This window comes from Phaethon aethereus (assembly GCF_964289735.1).
Source record: "Phaethon aethereus genome assembly, chromosome: 20".
Lineage (NCBI taxonomy): Eukaryota > Metazoa > Chordata > Aves > Phaethontiformes > Phaethontidae > Phaethon > Phaethon aethereus.
Genome location: NC_138596.1, coordinates 1,211,572 through 1,229,059, shown reverse-complemented (window position 1 = coordinate 1,229,059; position 17,488 = coordinate 1,211,572). Strand labels below are relative to the sequence as shown.

Sequence of the window (17,488 nt, the reverse complement as noted above, 5' to 3'; positions counted from 1 at the left end):
GGCCGGCGGGGTCCCGCCCGCGCTCCGCTGGGGCCGGGGTCGGGGCCGGGGCGGGCCGGGGGGAGGGCGCTGCGGCAGCGCGGGGCGGGCGGGGCCGGCGGCGGGCGGAGCGGCGCGGCGCGGCGCGGAGCGGGCGTTCAGCACCGCGGAGAGCGCCCCACGCCGCGCCGAGCCGCGCCGGGCCCCGCGCGGGGCCGCGCTGAGCGGGGCGGGCGGCCCCTGCGCGGCGGGGCGCGGGCGGGGGGCCCGGCGGGTCCGGGCCGCCCGTGGATGAGCACCATGCGGCTGCTGCTGCTCGCCCTGCTCTTCTCCTCCTCCTTCGCCCGCGCCGGCTGCGACCCCAAGATCGTCAACGTCGGCGCGGTGCTGAGCACCAAGAAGCACGAGCAGATCTTCCGCGAGGCGGTGAACCAGGCCAACAAGCGGCACGGCACCTGGAAGCTCCAGCTCAACGCCACCTCGGTCACGCACAAGCCCAACGCCATCCAGATGGCCCTCTCCGTCTGCGAGGACCTCATCTCCAGCCAGGTACCCCGGGCCGGCGACTCCCCCGCCGCCGCCGCCGCCACCGGGCACCCCCTGCCCCGTCCCCGGCGGGCGCCGAGCCGCTCCCCCGCGGCCGCAGCGCCCTCGGCGCCCCCGAGCCCGGCGGGGGCAGAGCCGCGGCGAGCGGGGTCTGGACCGGGGCCCCGGGGCGCCGGCTCCCGCATTGCAGCCTTTATGTAAGCGCGGCCGGGCGGCACGGTCCGCCGCACGGGCACCCGCGCACAGCTCGGGGCGCACACGGGCACCCGCGCACAGCCCAGGGCGCACATGGGCGGGTGTGCAGGCATGCCCACCCAACGCCACGCGTGCAGACAGCAACATGCATGCACACATGCACCATGCACGCATATGCCATGCACAGACGTGCATCGCCATGGGCACATACAGGCACACACACAGAGCTACCTGTGCACATGCTGTGCACGCACACGCTGTGGGTAGAGGTGGGCATGGGGAGCACATATCGCCGTGGGAATGCCCACGGGCTGCGCTGCATGCACACGCACCCGTCGTGCACACACACATCACTGTGCAAACAGGGGCGTGCACACAGAACACTGCATGTCTACACTCGTACCAGTGTGCAAACACACTGGTGCACACATGCTATACCCCGTGCATACACGCATCCATGAGCACACACCAGACCAGGTATGCACACACACTACCGTACAAACACACCCCACTGTGTGCACTCCAAACACACACACACATCCCCCTGCACACACCCCCAGGTCACACACTTGCATGGCTGTGCACCACAGCTGCACACACCCCCATGGCACACAGCACCATGGGCCCCTCAGCACCACACAATGCACAAAGCAGGCACACAAGCACACCCACTGGCACACACTCGGGAGACACAGGCACACACTGACAGAGACTGCCAACACATAGACACAGCATGCACACACACACACTCACAGTCATGGGCACACACACACACACTGTGCATGCAGGCACACACCCGCACAGACACAGCACCGTGGGCACGCACACAGTGCACGCTGTGCATGCATGCATGCTCACACAAGCACAGCGCGCTCCTCCTCACTGTCTACATGGGTCACTCTCAGCACACACAAGGGACCAGTCCAAATCTGCACCGGTGGTGGGTGCAGCCTGGGTGCCCTGGGCAGCCTGTGGCCCAGCTCCTCTGTCTCCCCTGCGTGTGCTCTGGGTGCTGAGCCCAGCTAACCTGCTCTATTGCCCCCACTCGGGGCCATCAGGTGGGCAGACAGGCAGGTACAAGCCCACCTCCACCTCAAGCACACCCATGCACATGCAAAAGGTGTACCTGGACCCACGCATAGGTACAAACATGCACACAAATTGTAGGAACGCCCGCACCACAGAGACTCACACACACTGACACGCACCCACAGGTACCCATATGCACACCCAGGAATACACAAAGCCAGGGATGGGGGAGCTGGAGGGGCCAGAGATGCACAGCTGACACGTTTGCAGCTCAGCATCCCAATGCGGAGATGGAGGATGGCTGGAGACATCCCTGGGGATGCGGGCAGCGCCGGGCAGGAAGCGCAGCGCAGGCTGTAGAAGATACCCCCTGTCTGGCAGGGAGCAGGGCAAAGGCTCAGTCGGGTCCCTCGCTGAGCTCCATTTAAGCAACGCGGCTGGGGGTGCCTGTGTCCATGCCACCTCTAAGCCTTGTCCTCATGGCAAATCCCAGCGAGCCCTGGGCCAGTGCAGGGTTGCAGGTGCTCGCATGTCCCTGCGTGAGCGGTGGGATGCGGGGGGCAGCTAAGCCAGAGTGCGGCGAGGGCTGCGGGTACTGAGGGGTCGGGGTGCTGGGGGTGGTCATGCCGTTCCAGCATGCAGGGGTTCTCCCCACCCCACGGCCCCAGCGTGGGGCACAGCCACCCTTGGTCTTCGCTCGCTGGCGCTGTGCCCAGGCAGGGGTCTGCGAGGCAGAGGAGGGGCTGGGAGCCTGCACATGCAAAATGGCTCCTGTCGGTCAGCTGCTGTGCGGCACAGCACAGCCCTCACCCCCACATGGCCCCCAGCCGCTCGCCCCAGCACCCGGTCCTGCCCCAAGGCCCATACCCCAGCCCTGCTGAGTGCAGGTCCTCTCCCGCCCCTCGTGTCACAGCATGGCACCGGGCACCTCTGCGCAGGGCAATCCCCTCCTCCTGCCTCCCCAGGTGACCTTCCCAGCCCCTTCCCCAGTAATTCCTCCCTTCTCCCATAGTAGGGCCTCCAACCCTTTCCCCAGCTAGCTTTGCACCCTCAGCTCGCTCCCACCCAATGCCCAGCAGGATCTTCCCTTCTTCCCACTCCACCCAGTCCCCAGGTCCCCTTCCCCAGGCATGCTCCATCCTCCTCTCCCATCCTAGCAAGCCATCCCTCCAGCTAGGGCACAGAACACACCCCTGGTGCTCTCGGGCAGATTCTTGCAGGAGGAAGAAGTGGTATTTCCTCCCAGACATCAAAGTCCTTGCACTGATTCACCCTGGCTGGAGACCTGTCGCCAGATGGGGACATTCCTTCTGCTGTGAAAGGGCATTAGTGTAACAAAGGATCCCCCAGGGATTACCCAGCTCCTTCCTCTCGGTTTGGCAGAAAATAGGATCCTGCTGGAGACCAAAATCCCAGCCCTGTGATAACAGCAGGATCTTGCCGAGGACCTCCTTCCCTGTTTCGGTATAACCCAGATCCCCCTTGCCCCATCGCCCTGGCGTGCTGAGGGCAGATCCCAGCTCCTGCCCCCCACCGCCCCCGGCTTTCTCATTGCGCTGCGTGCTCAGGGCCAGATGGCTGATTCGCTCCGTGGCTGTGTGCTCCTTCTCCTGCTCAGAGTCCCAGCTGACCACTTTGTTTGTAATAGTCCTCGGAGGGGAATTACAACCGAGTATTAAATGTGTGGTTAAAGAAATCGCATTACACAGTGTGGCTGTAAGGGAGATGTTTCCCTTTAATCTACAGATTAAAATGAAAGTTATTAGTTTAGCAAGTGGAGCGGCTAGGCACGGCATTTCCATTAAGATATAACCCTGAGCAGACCCATGACCTCCGCGCGGGCTGCAGCCTGAGCCACGGCACAGCACCCCTCACACCCCGGAGCAGTCCTTGCTTCGCTGTTCCCGACTATTTGAATGCCATTATTGTGTTTAACGTTGCAGAAAAGAAATGGGAAAAAAAAAATCACGCTCGATGGCCGATGTGCTCCTGTGAAATAATGTTTGTGTCATGTATCCTGTCCTACAGGTCTATGCAATATTAGTTAGCCACCCTCCTGCTCCCAACGATCACCTAACACCAACACCCGTATCATACACAGCTGGCTTCTACAGGATCCCTGTCATTGGTCTGACAACACGCATGTCTATATATTCTGATAAGGTAACTGATGCATGTTTCTAGTCTAGTACCTCATACATGTGGTGTAAATCAAGAGGGCCCCTCAGGAGGGTTAATGATATCTGCACTACCCTGCCTATCTATGTGTCTGTCTGCCCATCCATCCTCTCCAGTTAAACCTGCAGCTCCCTCTCTCTCTCTCCACCATTCCCCCGTACATGATTTTTTCGCAGCTGCCAGTGTTGACCTACATAGTGCTGGATGATTTCTGCAGCGTTTCTCTGCCAGGCTGCTGGGCTCGCTGCTCTTCAGCCAAGGCAAATGCACAAACTAGCTCCTGCCCTGCTTGCTAGTGAGAGCCGGGGGGTCCTGGGTGCTCCCTGGGTGTGGGGGTCCTGCAGAGGGGCAGGAGGACCCTAGTGGAGCCTGTACATCGGGCAGGAGCTCTCTGGGGCTTGAAGGTTGTTCAGTTGTGCTCACTTCTCTGGGTTTATGTGATATTGGTAGGGGAGGTAATAGAATTGACTGACAAGTTATCCCGAGGCTTTAAATGACATTCAGTCCAGCCAGCACTCAAGAAAGAGGTTTACATTCCGGTGTCTCAAACCACAGTCTGCTGTCCCTGCGGAAACACGGAGACGTTGAGGCTGGCTGAGGTCCTGCTGTGAGCAATGCCCTGGCCTGGGCAATGAGATGCTGCCCTGGCCAGCTCTTCCAGCGGGTGCTCAGCTCACAACCCACCCTGCAAAGACAGTTCAGGATTACTAAAAGCACAAGGAGGAGCTGAGCAGAGCCAGGTGGACCACACGCCAGTGCAGCCTCGGTGGAGGTTTGCGTCCAGGTGCATGAGCTTAGTGGATGAGATCAGGCCTGTTCCGAAGCACGAAAACACGGCCTTTGCTTGGAAAATGAATATTCACAAATGCAAATGTTCAGTGCAAAAATAGTCATTCTGCCTACACGCTAAAGGAAGTCAAATTTCAGGAGGGAGGAGCAGGGGCTCCCGGAGATGCAGCCCGCGGCACTGCTGGGCTGGAGCAGCAGCAGGTCTCGGCATCTCACACCAAGTAAAACCATGGTAGGACACCAGCAAGCCAAGACCATGGCAGCGACGGCAGCGACAGCAGCGACGGCTGGCAGGGCTGAGGACCCGCACACCCTGGGAGGGTCCCGTCGGGCACAGTCAGAAGGAAAGGGATGATAACAGAGCTGGCAGACCAAGGCAGAGGGCAGGCAGCAGGTAGGAAATGTGCAGGGGGACTTTGTTTCATGCTGCTGTGGGGAGGAGATGGATCATATTCAGCAATGTCACAGAGAGGGACCTTGTCACAGTGCACACGATGACAGGGAGAGGAGACCCTGCATGCTATCAACCCAGCTTCATCTCAGCAGAGCCATGCCCACCCAACTGGCCTCCTTTTCCACAGCACGACCTTGTGCTGAATTGGCGTGCTCACCCTGAGAGGGTGAAGGCTTCCCCAGCAGACTCTGCTTCAGACATTTTTTCCTGTTTAAAACATGCCTTCTGCAAAAGTGGTCCATAAAAACAACCTGGCTCGCTTCAGAGCTGGAGGAGACATCCACCGCGGCAGCGGCAGCCCACTGCAGTGGCAGGGCAATACTCCCCACTGAATATTTGGGGGTGTTGTGCAGGTGCAGGGCTGTGGGGAGCACTCGCCTGGCAGAGACTCGGCAGGGAGACCACACTGCGTGTCTCACCCCTCCAAGCACTCCTGCCTGGCTGGCCTCATGCCCAGCCTGCTTCCCACCGGACGTCCAGGGGCTGGAGGACTTTGAGCACTATGCAGAGAGGGGAGTTGCAGGCAGGAGATGGGGCAAAGGCAGGGACTGGGTGTGTAGAGGAGTGAGGGCATTGAACAGTGGACTGGCAGCAGCTGGAGGGGACAGCAAAGGTGGGAGCGGAGTGGAGGACAGTGGAGCAAAATGGTGTGAAGACATGGGACAGGACGGTGCAAGGCTCTGCACACTCATGCAGGACAGGCTGGCTGGTGCAACACGGGGACATGCAGCTGGTTCTTTTTTTGGTTTCCAGTGATCAGCTTGCTTTTTTTTTTCTTTAATTCAGGAAATTATATCTTACAGCTTAGTTTCTATGGAAACAAGCTTGTAAGATCACTTTGTGTGTATGCCCCTGATTGGTTTTGAAGGCATGAGCCAATTTTAGCTAAATTTCACAGGGGGTTGAAGTCTCAGAGTTAATTATGGTCCTCCCAAGGCTAAGCTGCTGGGAAGAGAAAGGCATGCACCTCAGCACAGACAGGTTTGCTCAGTACCTTTTGATGATCTCGGGGCATCTCCAGTTGAGCACAGCGGTCCACAAGCTGTAGCAAATCTTTCAACAAAGATATCCAAGGGAAGCAAGCTTTACTGCTCCCAGTATTCAAAGAACTATTTGTTCTAGAAACAGTATTGCAGCTATCAAGCTGAGCACTCTGACTTGGCAGCTTTTGTTTGGCCTCCTTGTGCCCACATCTTACAAAACCATTACCTATTTCTTCACCAAGATCCTCATGTCATTCAGCACAGTCCTGCCTGCACGGTGAGGGGGTGTCTGAAATCCCAGTCACCTCTGAGTGAGGTTGAGCAGAGGACTGCAGGAGGGGAGGGGAGGGTCTCACAGTAAAGGCAGCAGAGCGGTACCCATTGCTGTGGTGTCCATCGCTGTGGTGTCCATTGCTGTGGTATCCATCACTGTGGAGAGCCCTTCGTGGAGTCCTCATGGACTGAGCATTGCAAAAATCATGCTCTGACCTTCTCCTGCTGGGCCCCCTCAACGGACAGGCTGGACTATTGCTTTAGTGCTTCTGTTTCCCACGTGTCATTGGGGTATTCATATCTCTCTTGCATCTCAGCTGAAAGAATGAGATGACATTGACATCTTGGCAATATGAGAAATACGAAATGACACGGACAGCGTGAGAGCAAAGCTCGTGGGGAAATGCACAGCTCAAGAGCCACGAAGGTCTGGTGCCATTCATCACCACCATGTGGGACCACACCTACGTGATGGGGATGAAGGGACATGCTGGTGCCCCAAGGTGCTGAGCCCCACACCATCCCCCAGCGGGGAGGCAGTGCAGGGGAGGATCAAGGGCAGTTCTTAACTGAGACCTGCTCTGCTGCTGAAAGAGATAGAAAATGGAGTTTAGTCGTTCCGCACTTGGAAAGCCATTTCAATGTCTGGCACCTGGACCTGGTGGTTGAAATGAGGTCTGTCTCTCTTTCTCTCTCTCTCTCCAGCCTGGGCCTGGGGATGGCTTTTCCCTCTGCTTCCCTGTCTCAGTATAACCACTCCATGCCCTCCCAGGGGTTACTGCTCACTGAGAGGGGTACTTTTCTGTATTACTGGTCTCACTGGCACCGATGATCAGCAGAAACGGTGTTAGTCAGCATGGGAAGCAGCACTCGACTGAGGTCAGGGTCAGGACTCCTTCAATGGCACCTGCAAGAAGTGACCAGAGAGGCTGGTTAACGTCATGTAGAGGCGTTTGCCCCAGGAATGGGTTTCACAGCCACCGCCCAGCAGCACAGCCGTCAGCAGGGCCGGCCTGCGGTGTGTCGGAGCTGATGAGGGGCTGACGCCTGTGCTGGTGGCAGTGGTGGAGCCCACCCATCCCAGCAGAGGAGACCTCCTGACAGGCTCTCAGGATTCAAGCTGGGGGGAGGACAGAGCAGCCCCGCCACCCCACAAGGCTGCTGCTGCGGTGCTGGGCTGGTCCCCAGAGGTTGACAAGCCCTTTCCTCCATGCGCTGCAGGGAAAGGCAGATGATGCATTTGTGCCTGAGGTCCCCATATGTCTGCCCCCACTAAAATCCCTCCCAGCACTCACCTAAGCTATTGCAGTTACCTCAGCTCCCTCCCACGCCTGCAGCTATCACGCGGGGCGGTGGGCAGGCTGCTTTCTGGTGGGGCTCAGCAACACGTGTGCTGGCTGGCGGGCAGGTTGAACAGAGCAGGGGACAGAGCAGCCCAGGCTCCTTCCATGGAGACACTGGCCAAGGCTTCTTTTTCATACCCAGATGATGATTTTTGTTAAATTATCAGGAGCTTTATATACCGGGATCTCTGTCGATCTCCTTGAAACTGCCTGGAGAGCTCAGTTTTGGAGTACGGTGCTGGAAGGGGGGCTGGCCACATGATTTCTGTAGGTGATGAAACAAAAGCACATCATTTCCTCAAGCCTGTAGGAAAAATTACTCTACCAGCCATGGGCTGTGAGCTATGATGAGCCCTGAGGCAGGCAGAGTTAAAGACGACAGCGATCCTTTCACTCATGGACCTGTATGTGGTCCTCGTGTGGACACACAGGCACTGCCTGGTGGCCCCACAGCCATGCCTGCACATTCCCTGTGCACGTGCACATCCCACCCGCGCATGGCATGGCCACGTGCAGACTCTTTGTGCGCACCTATTCAAGCACCCAAGCACGTTCGCTGCATGGGTACATACACACACATGCTTTCTGCATGTATATGCTGACATTTATGCATACAGGGAGTCCTTGCTTTCACACGTGCATACACACACGATCTACTCAAACTCGGCTCCTCTCCATACTCACATCAGCCACGTCAGTACCACTAATAGTTTGCAGTTCCTAAGAGTTCTGACCCAGCACATGTTCCCCAGCCTCATAACCACACTCAGTCCCAGCGCATTTAGGCTCCAGCCCTTGGGTTTCTGCTGAGCTGATTCCACTTGGAAGCCTGGATTCCATCCCAACCTGTATTGACTGACTTTTTGCAGAAATAGAATTAAGTGAGGAAGCACATATAGGCTGAGCATTCGGGTTTGGGTGGGATATAGGAATATATCGCAGGAAGTCGGTCCTGGGCTCAGGGCTGCTGTCAGCGATTCCCACGCTCACATCCCAGCCCTCCTGGCCCAGAGCAGGCACACTCAGAGGAGAGCAAACGATGTGAATCCTGCAAAACATCTTACAAGGCCAACTGCTGATTTGTAACTAGGAGCACTTTTTCCTGTGTGCCTGATCTGAGGGGAGCGGGTTATGACCTGTGGCAGCTCAGAGTTAGAGCACTTGCCGCAGCCTGAGGGACAGTGCTGATGAGCGGTGCGGCTGACATGAGTGGACATACCGTGCTGGTTGTCTCACGGAGGCTGTGTTGAAGAATCAGGTCTTTAGAACAGTTATTTGCCTAAAAATGGGCTAACTATGATGCATAAATCATTGCATCCACATACTTTGCCGTACAGCTCCATGTGTCCATGTGCCGCATGGCCAGGAAAGTTCTGTGCTGGGTTTCGGAGGGATTTACCAGAGACCTGTGGGAAGTCACCGTGTACGCTGTGACGGGGTCACCAAATCGCACAAAACCTGGTTCTCAGCTGCCTCTGCACATCACAAGTTGGACTTGTTAACCTTTGGGGGACTTTTCTTTCGTTTTTCCGCCAATCTTTGGGCCCTGCAGAGGAGTACAGGAGTCCCAGGTGCTCCAAAAGCTGAGCACAGAATACAAGTGCTCATCCTGAAATCTACACTCAGCATTTGCGATTAGTCATTCTTCGTTATCCTATTTTAAAACTACAGTTCTGTAATCTGGGAGCTGAGATGCCATCATAGCAAGTCCATGACCCTTTTGACACCACCTCAGAAAGCAAATTTGCCCGAACTCCTAAACCAAGTTGCTCTCCAACAACTTTGCAGTAAAATTTGTTCATCTGAATCTGGCGATATATATTTACACTAAAGAAAGGCATGATCAGTTTAAACAACATTTTTGCAAGCTAGTTGGGAAACTAGAAAATAATTTGATGCCATATATTGAAATTTCAAAGATGTTTTCTTTTCAAAAAGGTATTGAAATAATTTCAAGTTAGAATTTTGACATATTTTTCTAATTTTTTTTTTACTATTAACTATTCTGTTCTTTTTAAAATTTCTTTCCTCTCTTCTGATTTTGTGTTTTCCATTTCCATTTTCCCTGGATTTCTTTAAACCAATTAAAAATACTCAGGGATTAAAAATTTAAAATGCTCAGACCCATCTTGTGTACCCTTGGCCCAAGCTGTGGAGCTGCACCTGGAAATACCTGGGCACCTCTGCTGACTCCAAAGAGAGCTTGAGCACCGTGTTGGTGTGGAGCCCGTAGTTGTCCTTCCACTGTTTGTCCCTACGGGGCTTCTTCCCGATCCCCTTGACTAGTACTGGGCTTGTGGGGTGAGCTGCATTTCTCTTGCTCTTCGTGTAATTGGGAATGTACCAGTCATACAAAACTGCCGCTCTGAGACGCTTGCTACGGCTCTCCTGGTTCGTTTCCTCCTTTGATTAAATATCCACAGTTCTTCTCAGTCTCTTCAGTAATTAGGAAATACTTCCAGTGCTTTGGTGTTTTTGCTGCTGCCTCCATCACTTCTGTGTTTTGGGCCAGGGTTCAGCAGAACAGAACTGCTGTCCCGGGGACAGACTTGACCATGACAGGGGTTTTGCACTATTTTCTATATGTTGCATGGTTCGGTTTGACGTTATCACCATGTTGAGTGTGAGGAAAAGACATTATCTGGTCTGCCTGTTCCTCCTGCACAGGTCCCTGGTGGACATGACACCTTTTCCCATCCAGCATGGATTACTCTGGCCCTTTCAGGACATTTTTGACCCGTGCTGGGTCTGGTCTCTGGATGAGCAGGTCTGGACATGCCGTGTTTGGTCCAGATGACCATCTCAGCCTTAAAAAAAGAAATATTATGATGCTTTCCCTTTTGTCCTCTCCTGTTCAGACTTGTGCCTTCCTCCAGCATGTAGCTGGTTTCTCAAGTCGCGGCCATGCTGAGCATAAGCACTTTCATTTTCTAATATTTCACTCTAGGGCCTTTTGGAAAAGCTGCATTTTTTGAAACCTCTCTGTCAGCTACAGATTTTGGTCCAATTGCTCCCCTAAGAGTGCTGTACTTAATTAGGCTGGAACTGCTATTGCTCAGTCATCCAACCATAATGATGTCTTTAACCAAATCAGATAGGTTAGCTGGGGCATGAGTCCAGGGCTGCCTCCTGTGTGCTGCTGCAGAACAAGCTGACCTAGAAACAGTCAAAGAGCAGAGTATAAAACTGTTTTTCTGAACCTCTCTCATGACAAATAACTAATATACACCTGTGTGTACCTGCCGCTGTTCCTTGTTGCTCTCTGAAGGGAATTTGTTTTCTTTTTGATGTCCTTTGCTCCGTAATATTTTCAAAAAGTCAAGAGAAAAGGCTATGTTTGCACTGAACGTTGCTGAGAGTTAGTTGCTGGATGGGCTTTTCTTCACCACATGTTTACAGACCACAGAGTAAAAAAACCCCTCTGCCATGCATGGGATTAACCAGAGAGAGGTACGAAATGGTAGCCAGGGTTTGCTTCTCCGCCAGAAGAAAGGAGTGCAGGTCCCAGAGGCTAGCTCAAGGTGTGCAAACCAGAGGTCTACTGAAAATTGCTGCTCTGCCTCTTTGCCCTTGCGATCCCAGTCCCGTCACTGCAAACCTGCCCAGTCCCCACGATGCACCCTGGCCGATGACCCAACCAGTCTATGTTTAGTTCTTGTTCTTCCTTGCAGAGCATCCACCTGTCCTTTTTGCGCACGGTCCCACCATACTCTCACCAGGCCAATGTCTGGTTTGAGATGATGAGAGTCTTCAACTGGAATCACGTCATTCTGATAGTCAGTGACGACCACGAAGGTCGTGCTGCACAAAAGAAGCTGGAGACCCTCCTGGAGGAGAGAGAGTCCAAGGTCAGTTCCTGAACATTGTCTTGTAGCTTTGTTTAAGCAACAACAACAAAACTAGAAGTCTCGGGCTGTTGTATGTATGTAGATTTCTGTATGTAAAACACCTTTTCTTTCCATTGTAACATGGCTAACATGCTTAAAGCATCAACAGTGTCTGACTAGTACCTGACAGAACTTTGTACTTTATTCATTTCACTTGCTTTGCCATGGTCAAAATCTCCTACATGTAAATCGACTACAAAATGAAGGGAAGGATAACCTGGAGCTCTGCAAATGCCTCGCCCAAGATTCCCACCTAAGGAGAGGACCAGTCGCTCAGCTTAGGGAAGCACCTGCCCTATTACAGCCACCCAGGGGCCAGGCAGACCCAGCAGTGCCAAACCAACCCTCAAAAGCAGCTTCTGAATTGGCTAAACGGAGCTCACCTTAGCGGCTTAGGAGGGGCAAGGGCAGCCAGCGCGTTGGTGCACGGAGGTATAATGCACCCTCTCTATAAAGCTGTCAGCTCTGCGGCTGCAGGCTGACGCCCCCGTTCCCATCTCCATTGAAGCACATGCCAAACGCTGCTTTCCTGACACCCCATGCTGTTACAAGAGGGCAGTTGTGGCTGGCGGGAGCAGCTTTATCGAGGAGGTGCACTGCACCTGCACTCAGGGCCACCTGGGGCAGCAGGGAGGCAGGGCAGGTCCCCAAGCCTGCTAGAAATTCAGAAGGACTACCATAGACCTGCTGCCGTTGAGTAAAAGGATCGAGCAAGTGTCCAAGCCAAGCAGGGATGAGCACAGGGAGTCACACAGCTGCAGTGCTTGACAGGCAGGTGCCTGTCTGGAAGGCAAGGAAGCACCTCCTGCCCTACGGGGTGAAGTCCCAGCATGTCCTCCTGCCCAGGGCAGGCTGAGGTCCCCTTCAGGTGGGCAGAGTCCAAGCCCACCTCCAAGTCTCCAGCAACATCAGGGCAGGCACCCGTTCCTGGCTGCTCCCTCGTGGGTCACAGGCAGGGACCACAACCTGCTCTTCTCCAGCCCCACCAGCAGCCGCTGGACATTTGGCAGTTGGCTGTTGAGGAGATGTGGCCATAGACAATTCGTGTGCTTGGACTTGGCAGCTGAACTGAGAGACCAGTGAGAGCAGCCGGCCACTGCTCTTCATCACCTCTTGTCAAGCCACTGGAGGAACAACTGGTGCAGCGGTGCAAGCTAGCACAAGCCACACTGACCAACAGGCTTTTGGCTTTGGTGGTGGTTTCCAAGAAGTTTCATCCTTGCTGCATCCTAGGCCATCAGGAAACACTGGTGTGCCACCAGCCATGGTGAGATCCTCCTGCCTCCGAAGGCAGCTTCTCGCTGGGTGGCAGCAAGCCAGTATGTCTCCCCAAAGCCTCTTCCCAGTACAGTGTCTCTCACCCAGGGAGGGGTGGAAAGGTTGTTCCCACTGCCAATCTGTCGTCCTTCTCCTTGCATCTTTTGATTTCCACTTTCTGTTTTCCTGCAGCTTCCGTGCATCCCCTTTTGCTGCTCCCTCTCATGCCTCCACTCCCTGCTTGCTCCATGCAATGCTCCCAGACACAGGGTGTATTTCTTCTTCAGCCTGCCCATCCTACAGGAAAGCCTTTGAGATCTGGGGCTTGAAAGGAGGAGGGAAGGTCTGTCCTCAGGCCCGCCCCACATTTGCACTGCATCTACAATACATCTTGGTGTTCCCTGGCAGCCACTGGGCTACTGCAAATGTCCTGGCCACCCTCCAGCCTGGGGCATGTGCTCTGTGATGGTAGGTCACCTTGACTTCCCTGTGGGGTGCGCCACTGCATCTTGTTCCTTTTTCTTTTGAGGAGCTTACTCTGGTCAAACTGATTGGTCTGATTGGTCTTGAAGGTGGTAGATACCCCTGTTGTGGTTTTCCTGTCTTCCTCAATCTCTTCTGCTGTCTAATGGCTCTTCTAATCACTGGTGTGCTGACTCTCTTCATGCCGTGAAGTGGTATCCTGGACCCCCGCCCAACCTCCTCAAGGGCAGCCTGGGCCTTGGGGAGAGAGCAGGCAGGAGACCTGCTCTTAACGTCTTCAAGGCTTGGATCACAGCCCCTGAGGACCTGGGGGATCTGCTATGGGTCAGAGGCTCACCTGCCCACCTGAGCTCTTGGATCTGACCATGGTTCCTCCTCTGGAGGCTGCGCCGGCCCTGGGTGTCACTCAGGCACCATTGCATGGATTTGCACTTCAAGCAGGTGTTCGGAGCCCAGCACTTGGGCCAGGCTGGCTAGCCCTGGCGCACCCCCCGTGCTAGCCTTGTCTTGGGTCTGCCTGCAGTAACTCTCAGCCTGGAGCTACTGCTTCATCCCAACACAGCTCTGCTCATTCCTCTGGGCAGGCCACAACCGCACCCACGCTGCTCGGGTTTCAGGGGGCAGTGCCAGACGCTGTGAAAGTCAGAGTTCCATGACAGAGGTGGCAGGTCCCTGGTGTGCTGGCTCCCTTTCTCTGGGACAGTGGCGCTCATGAAAGTGGTAATTTTTTGAGTGAATGCTGGAGAACATGGTGGAAAGTTAATTTTGAATTTGTGGGTCCCTGTGTGAAACATGGGCTGAGAATCAGGGAAGGGCTGCAGGACCACACAGAAAAATAGGAGAGAGAGGACACATCACTGGTCTAGTTCTGGCAATAGGGATAGAGACAGCGAGAGGCCGAGGTGATCGGGTGCCATAAGATCCAGCTTTGCTGCACCCAAGACTCTGCTTCACTTTGCTGACCAGCCTGGGTCCAGGCACCAGCACATCCCAGGCACATAAGGTGATTTGTGGCTGGAAGCTGCAAGATGGATGACCAACTTTCTGGCTAAATTGAGAATGCCTGGGGAAAAGTGGCCAATATCTCATCACTGGAGAATATTCATGCTGTCCTGCTGCAGCTCTGCTCTCCTTGGAGGCAGTTGTTACTCCAGGTCTCACTGCGATCTGAGCAGACTCTAAGAGGCCATTGCAGAAATCCTCGCCATGGACGTCATCAGAAGTGAAGGCAGACCTGGGCTCCAAGCAGATTTTGCCTCCTCAGATACTTTCCCTTGCAAGGACTCAACTTCTTTGAGCAATAAAAAACCTGTCAGGCTGTGCCCAAGGAGAAGAAAGGAAAATCACACAGCTGCACAGAAAGGAATCCTGGCAAAGTGTCCTGCCAAAGACTGGTCTGAGTGCTCAGGAAGAGGCAAGCTATTTAGTTTGGAAAGCAAGATGCAGAGATAAAACCTAGCTGCCTAAGGAGCAACCTGGGAACATGAACCCTTGCGTTACCGGGGTGCAAAGGTCGCGTTCCTGGCAGGGATCAGTTGCCACTGCCATAAGATGCTGCGAGATGGAGACTGCAATAGAGCCGTGTCCTGTACTCCGTACACACAGATCAGGGATGCCCAGCTGGGGTGGGACGGGGCCAAGAAGAAGAGGTCAGACTATGTCCCACCAAAACCTGCCAAGCACTATCCTGCAGGCACTATCAGGTTGATGTTATTGGCCTGACCACAGGGGCTGCTCCCACGAAGATCCATGGAGCTCTGTGCATGCTGCTGCAGAGTCAAGGCTCCTGAGAGCAGAGGCTGTTGACCCTCAGCACACTGCCTGGAGGAGAGGAAACCTCCAAAAGTAGGTTTCATGCCCCTGGCCCCTTCGGGGCCAAGCAGCAGAAGTGGCTCAGGCAGGAGACAAGGGGAGGAGTAGGCTCTCTGCTCCGGTCCGTTATCTGCAGGGTCAGTGCACGCTGACCCACCTGCCCCTGGTCCAGATGCGATGCTCCGGCCAGCAGCATGGAGACCACCAAGCAGTGAACCCTACTAGCCACGCGTAGGGCCGGGTTATGGGCACCGTGGTCTCCAGCAGCTGCACCTCCCAGGGCCACCGGTATGCCGCAGAGCCACGAGGTACTCTCGGCCCTCCCCAAGCACCAGGTAAAAGCTGCAGTGTCATCCCATGTTCACCATTGCTTCATATCGCCACGCTTTGAACCAACACGGGATGTAGAGAGCTTTTTCTTTCTCTTTTGGATGGCAACAGAGCTCCAAAAAGCTGCTACCTCCTTGCAGGAGGTGAGAAGTTCAGCTGAGACACCTCACTTGCTGTGAACTCTGTTAGGTTGAACAGGGTTGTAATGATAATAGTGACAGTAGTAACGCTAATACTCTTAACTGTAACAGTTTGCGTTTATCCAGCACTTTCCGTACACAACATTTTGTCCTTTACTTCCACAGTAATTCCATGGAAATCCCACCACTTAGGCCCTTAGAGATGCGTAGATTGCTTCCGAGTTTAAGATAAAAATTTCTTGCTGAAGAATTCCCTAGTCCCACAAAGGAAATGCAACTGCACCGCAACAGCTGTGACACTCAGGCTTGTTCTAACCGATACGGCTTTGCACCCTGATGCTCCCGTGAGAGCTGAGGCACTCTCTCCTGATAGTGGTTTTTGCGAGCTCCAGCGTTATAGAGACCCTTTAGCAAACAGTGGAGGAGGAGGTGGATGTTGGATTGCTTTACTACACGTCATTTTCAACTGTTTATAATATTCTTCTGTGTCTACATATTTTCTCTGTGCACATTATTCATCAGAGTAAAAAAAGGAACTATGAAAACCTCGACCAACTTTCCTATGACAACAAGCGAGGACCCAAGGTATATATGCATGGAAATGCACGCCGCCCACCAACCTAACTAGCAAATGAAAAATAGCCACAGCCACCAGAAAAATAAAAAAGAAAAAAAAAGAGAAAGAGAAAAAAAGAAAAGAAAAGAAAAGAAAGAAAAAAAAAGATTCCATGACTTTGTTCCTTGGTAGCACGTTTTTATGTTGAGATAGTTTGGTTTGGACTTGAGAATGGAAACCTAGCCAGCTGACCCTGGAAGGATTTCTTTTTGAAACATGCATGTGAACCAGTAATTAACTTGCAAGTTTTTTTTGGTTTTTTTTTTGGAAAGTTGAACCAACCCCCTTTCCTCCCCAAAGGAAACGGTTCCTTGGTGTAAGTTGCTCACTTCTACTCCCAAAGGTTAACCCTGTGCAATATGTTTTTTTCATTTCCCATGTTTTTGAAAAACAACACTCGTTTGAGTTTTCAATTGCATTTCAAAGCCTTTTTCTCTTTCCTGTACAATGCACGCCTCTTTTTGGGTCTTGATTGACTTCAGTTTGCATGCACAGTGCAAAAAAGATACCAAAAAAGCCAAAACCTTAAAGGAAAGGAAGGAAGGAAAGAAAGAAAAGAAAGAAAAGAAAAGAAAAAAGAAAAAAAAATAGCTATAACCAACCTTATTTAGCAGACTTTTGTGCAGTTTAATGAATTCTCTTGACCCTTTTCTAGATAGCATGGCTCTCACAAGCAGTCCTGGGGCTCCCACACTAACCAGCTTTGCTCACACTAATCACAGGCTGAGAAAGTCCTTCAGTTTGACCCCGGAACCAAAAACGTGACGTCGCTGCTGCTGGAGGCTAAGGAGCTGGAGGCTCGTGTCATCATCCTTTCTGCCAGGTAAGGCAGAGCCATCCCCTTCCCCTCCCTGCTCTGATTTCCCCACTCTCCCTTTCACAGCGCTGCCGAGCGCTGGAGCCAGTGCAGATTTGGGGCTCATCGTCCTCTCAAGGAGTGTGAGAGAAAACCCACATAAAGCCCCACGTCCCAGGCAGGTGGGGGGTGCTGTGCTGTGCGTGCTGCTGGCCGGCGAGCTTGCAGTCATGGGCATGGCTGAGATGTCTGGCTGTCCTGCAAAGCGTTGGGAGCTGCAGAAGCCACAGGAGTTACCGACGGTGCATCCTGATCCACCTGTGAAGGAGGGGAGTCTTATTGCCCCCACGCCTATAGACGGGGAGCGGTCAGGGATGGGCCAGATTTGCAGAGGCTCA

The 17,488-nt window shown here is 53.9% G+C and overlaps 1 protein-coding gene across 5 annotated transcripts in view; it reads left to right on the top strand.

Annotated features, from left to right (window-relative positions):
- Positions 1-270: 270 nt before the first annotated feature.
- The window catches only part of GRIN1 (glutamate ionotropic receptor NMDA type subunit 1), a gene marked incomplete at both ends in the record, with an annotated part of 38,174 nt that continues 20,956 nt past the window's right edge, over positions 271-17,488 (top strand). For 3 of the 5 annotated variants that reach the window (XM_082009050.1, XM_082009046.1, XM_082009047.1), the window contains 4 exons: positions 271-528; positions 3,778-3,912; positions 11,441-11,617; positions 17,017-17,117. In XM_082009050.1, coding sequence (XP_081865176.1) covers positions 271-528; positions 3,778-3,912; positions 11,441-11,617; positions 17,017-17,117 — 671 coding nt within the window. Of the gene's footprint in view, positions 529-3,777; positions 3,913-11,440; positions 11,618-16,200; positions 16,264-17,016; positions 17,118-17,488 lie in introns of all 5 variants that reach the window. The other 2 variants (XM_082009049.1, XM_082009048.1) reach the window with 1 other exon arrangement.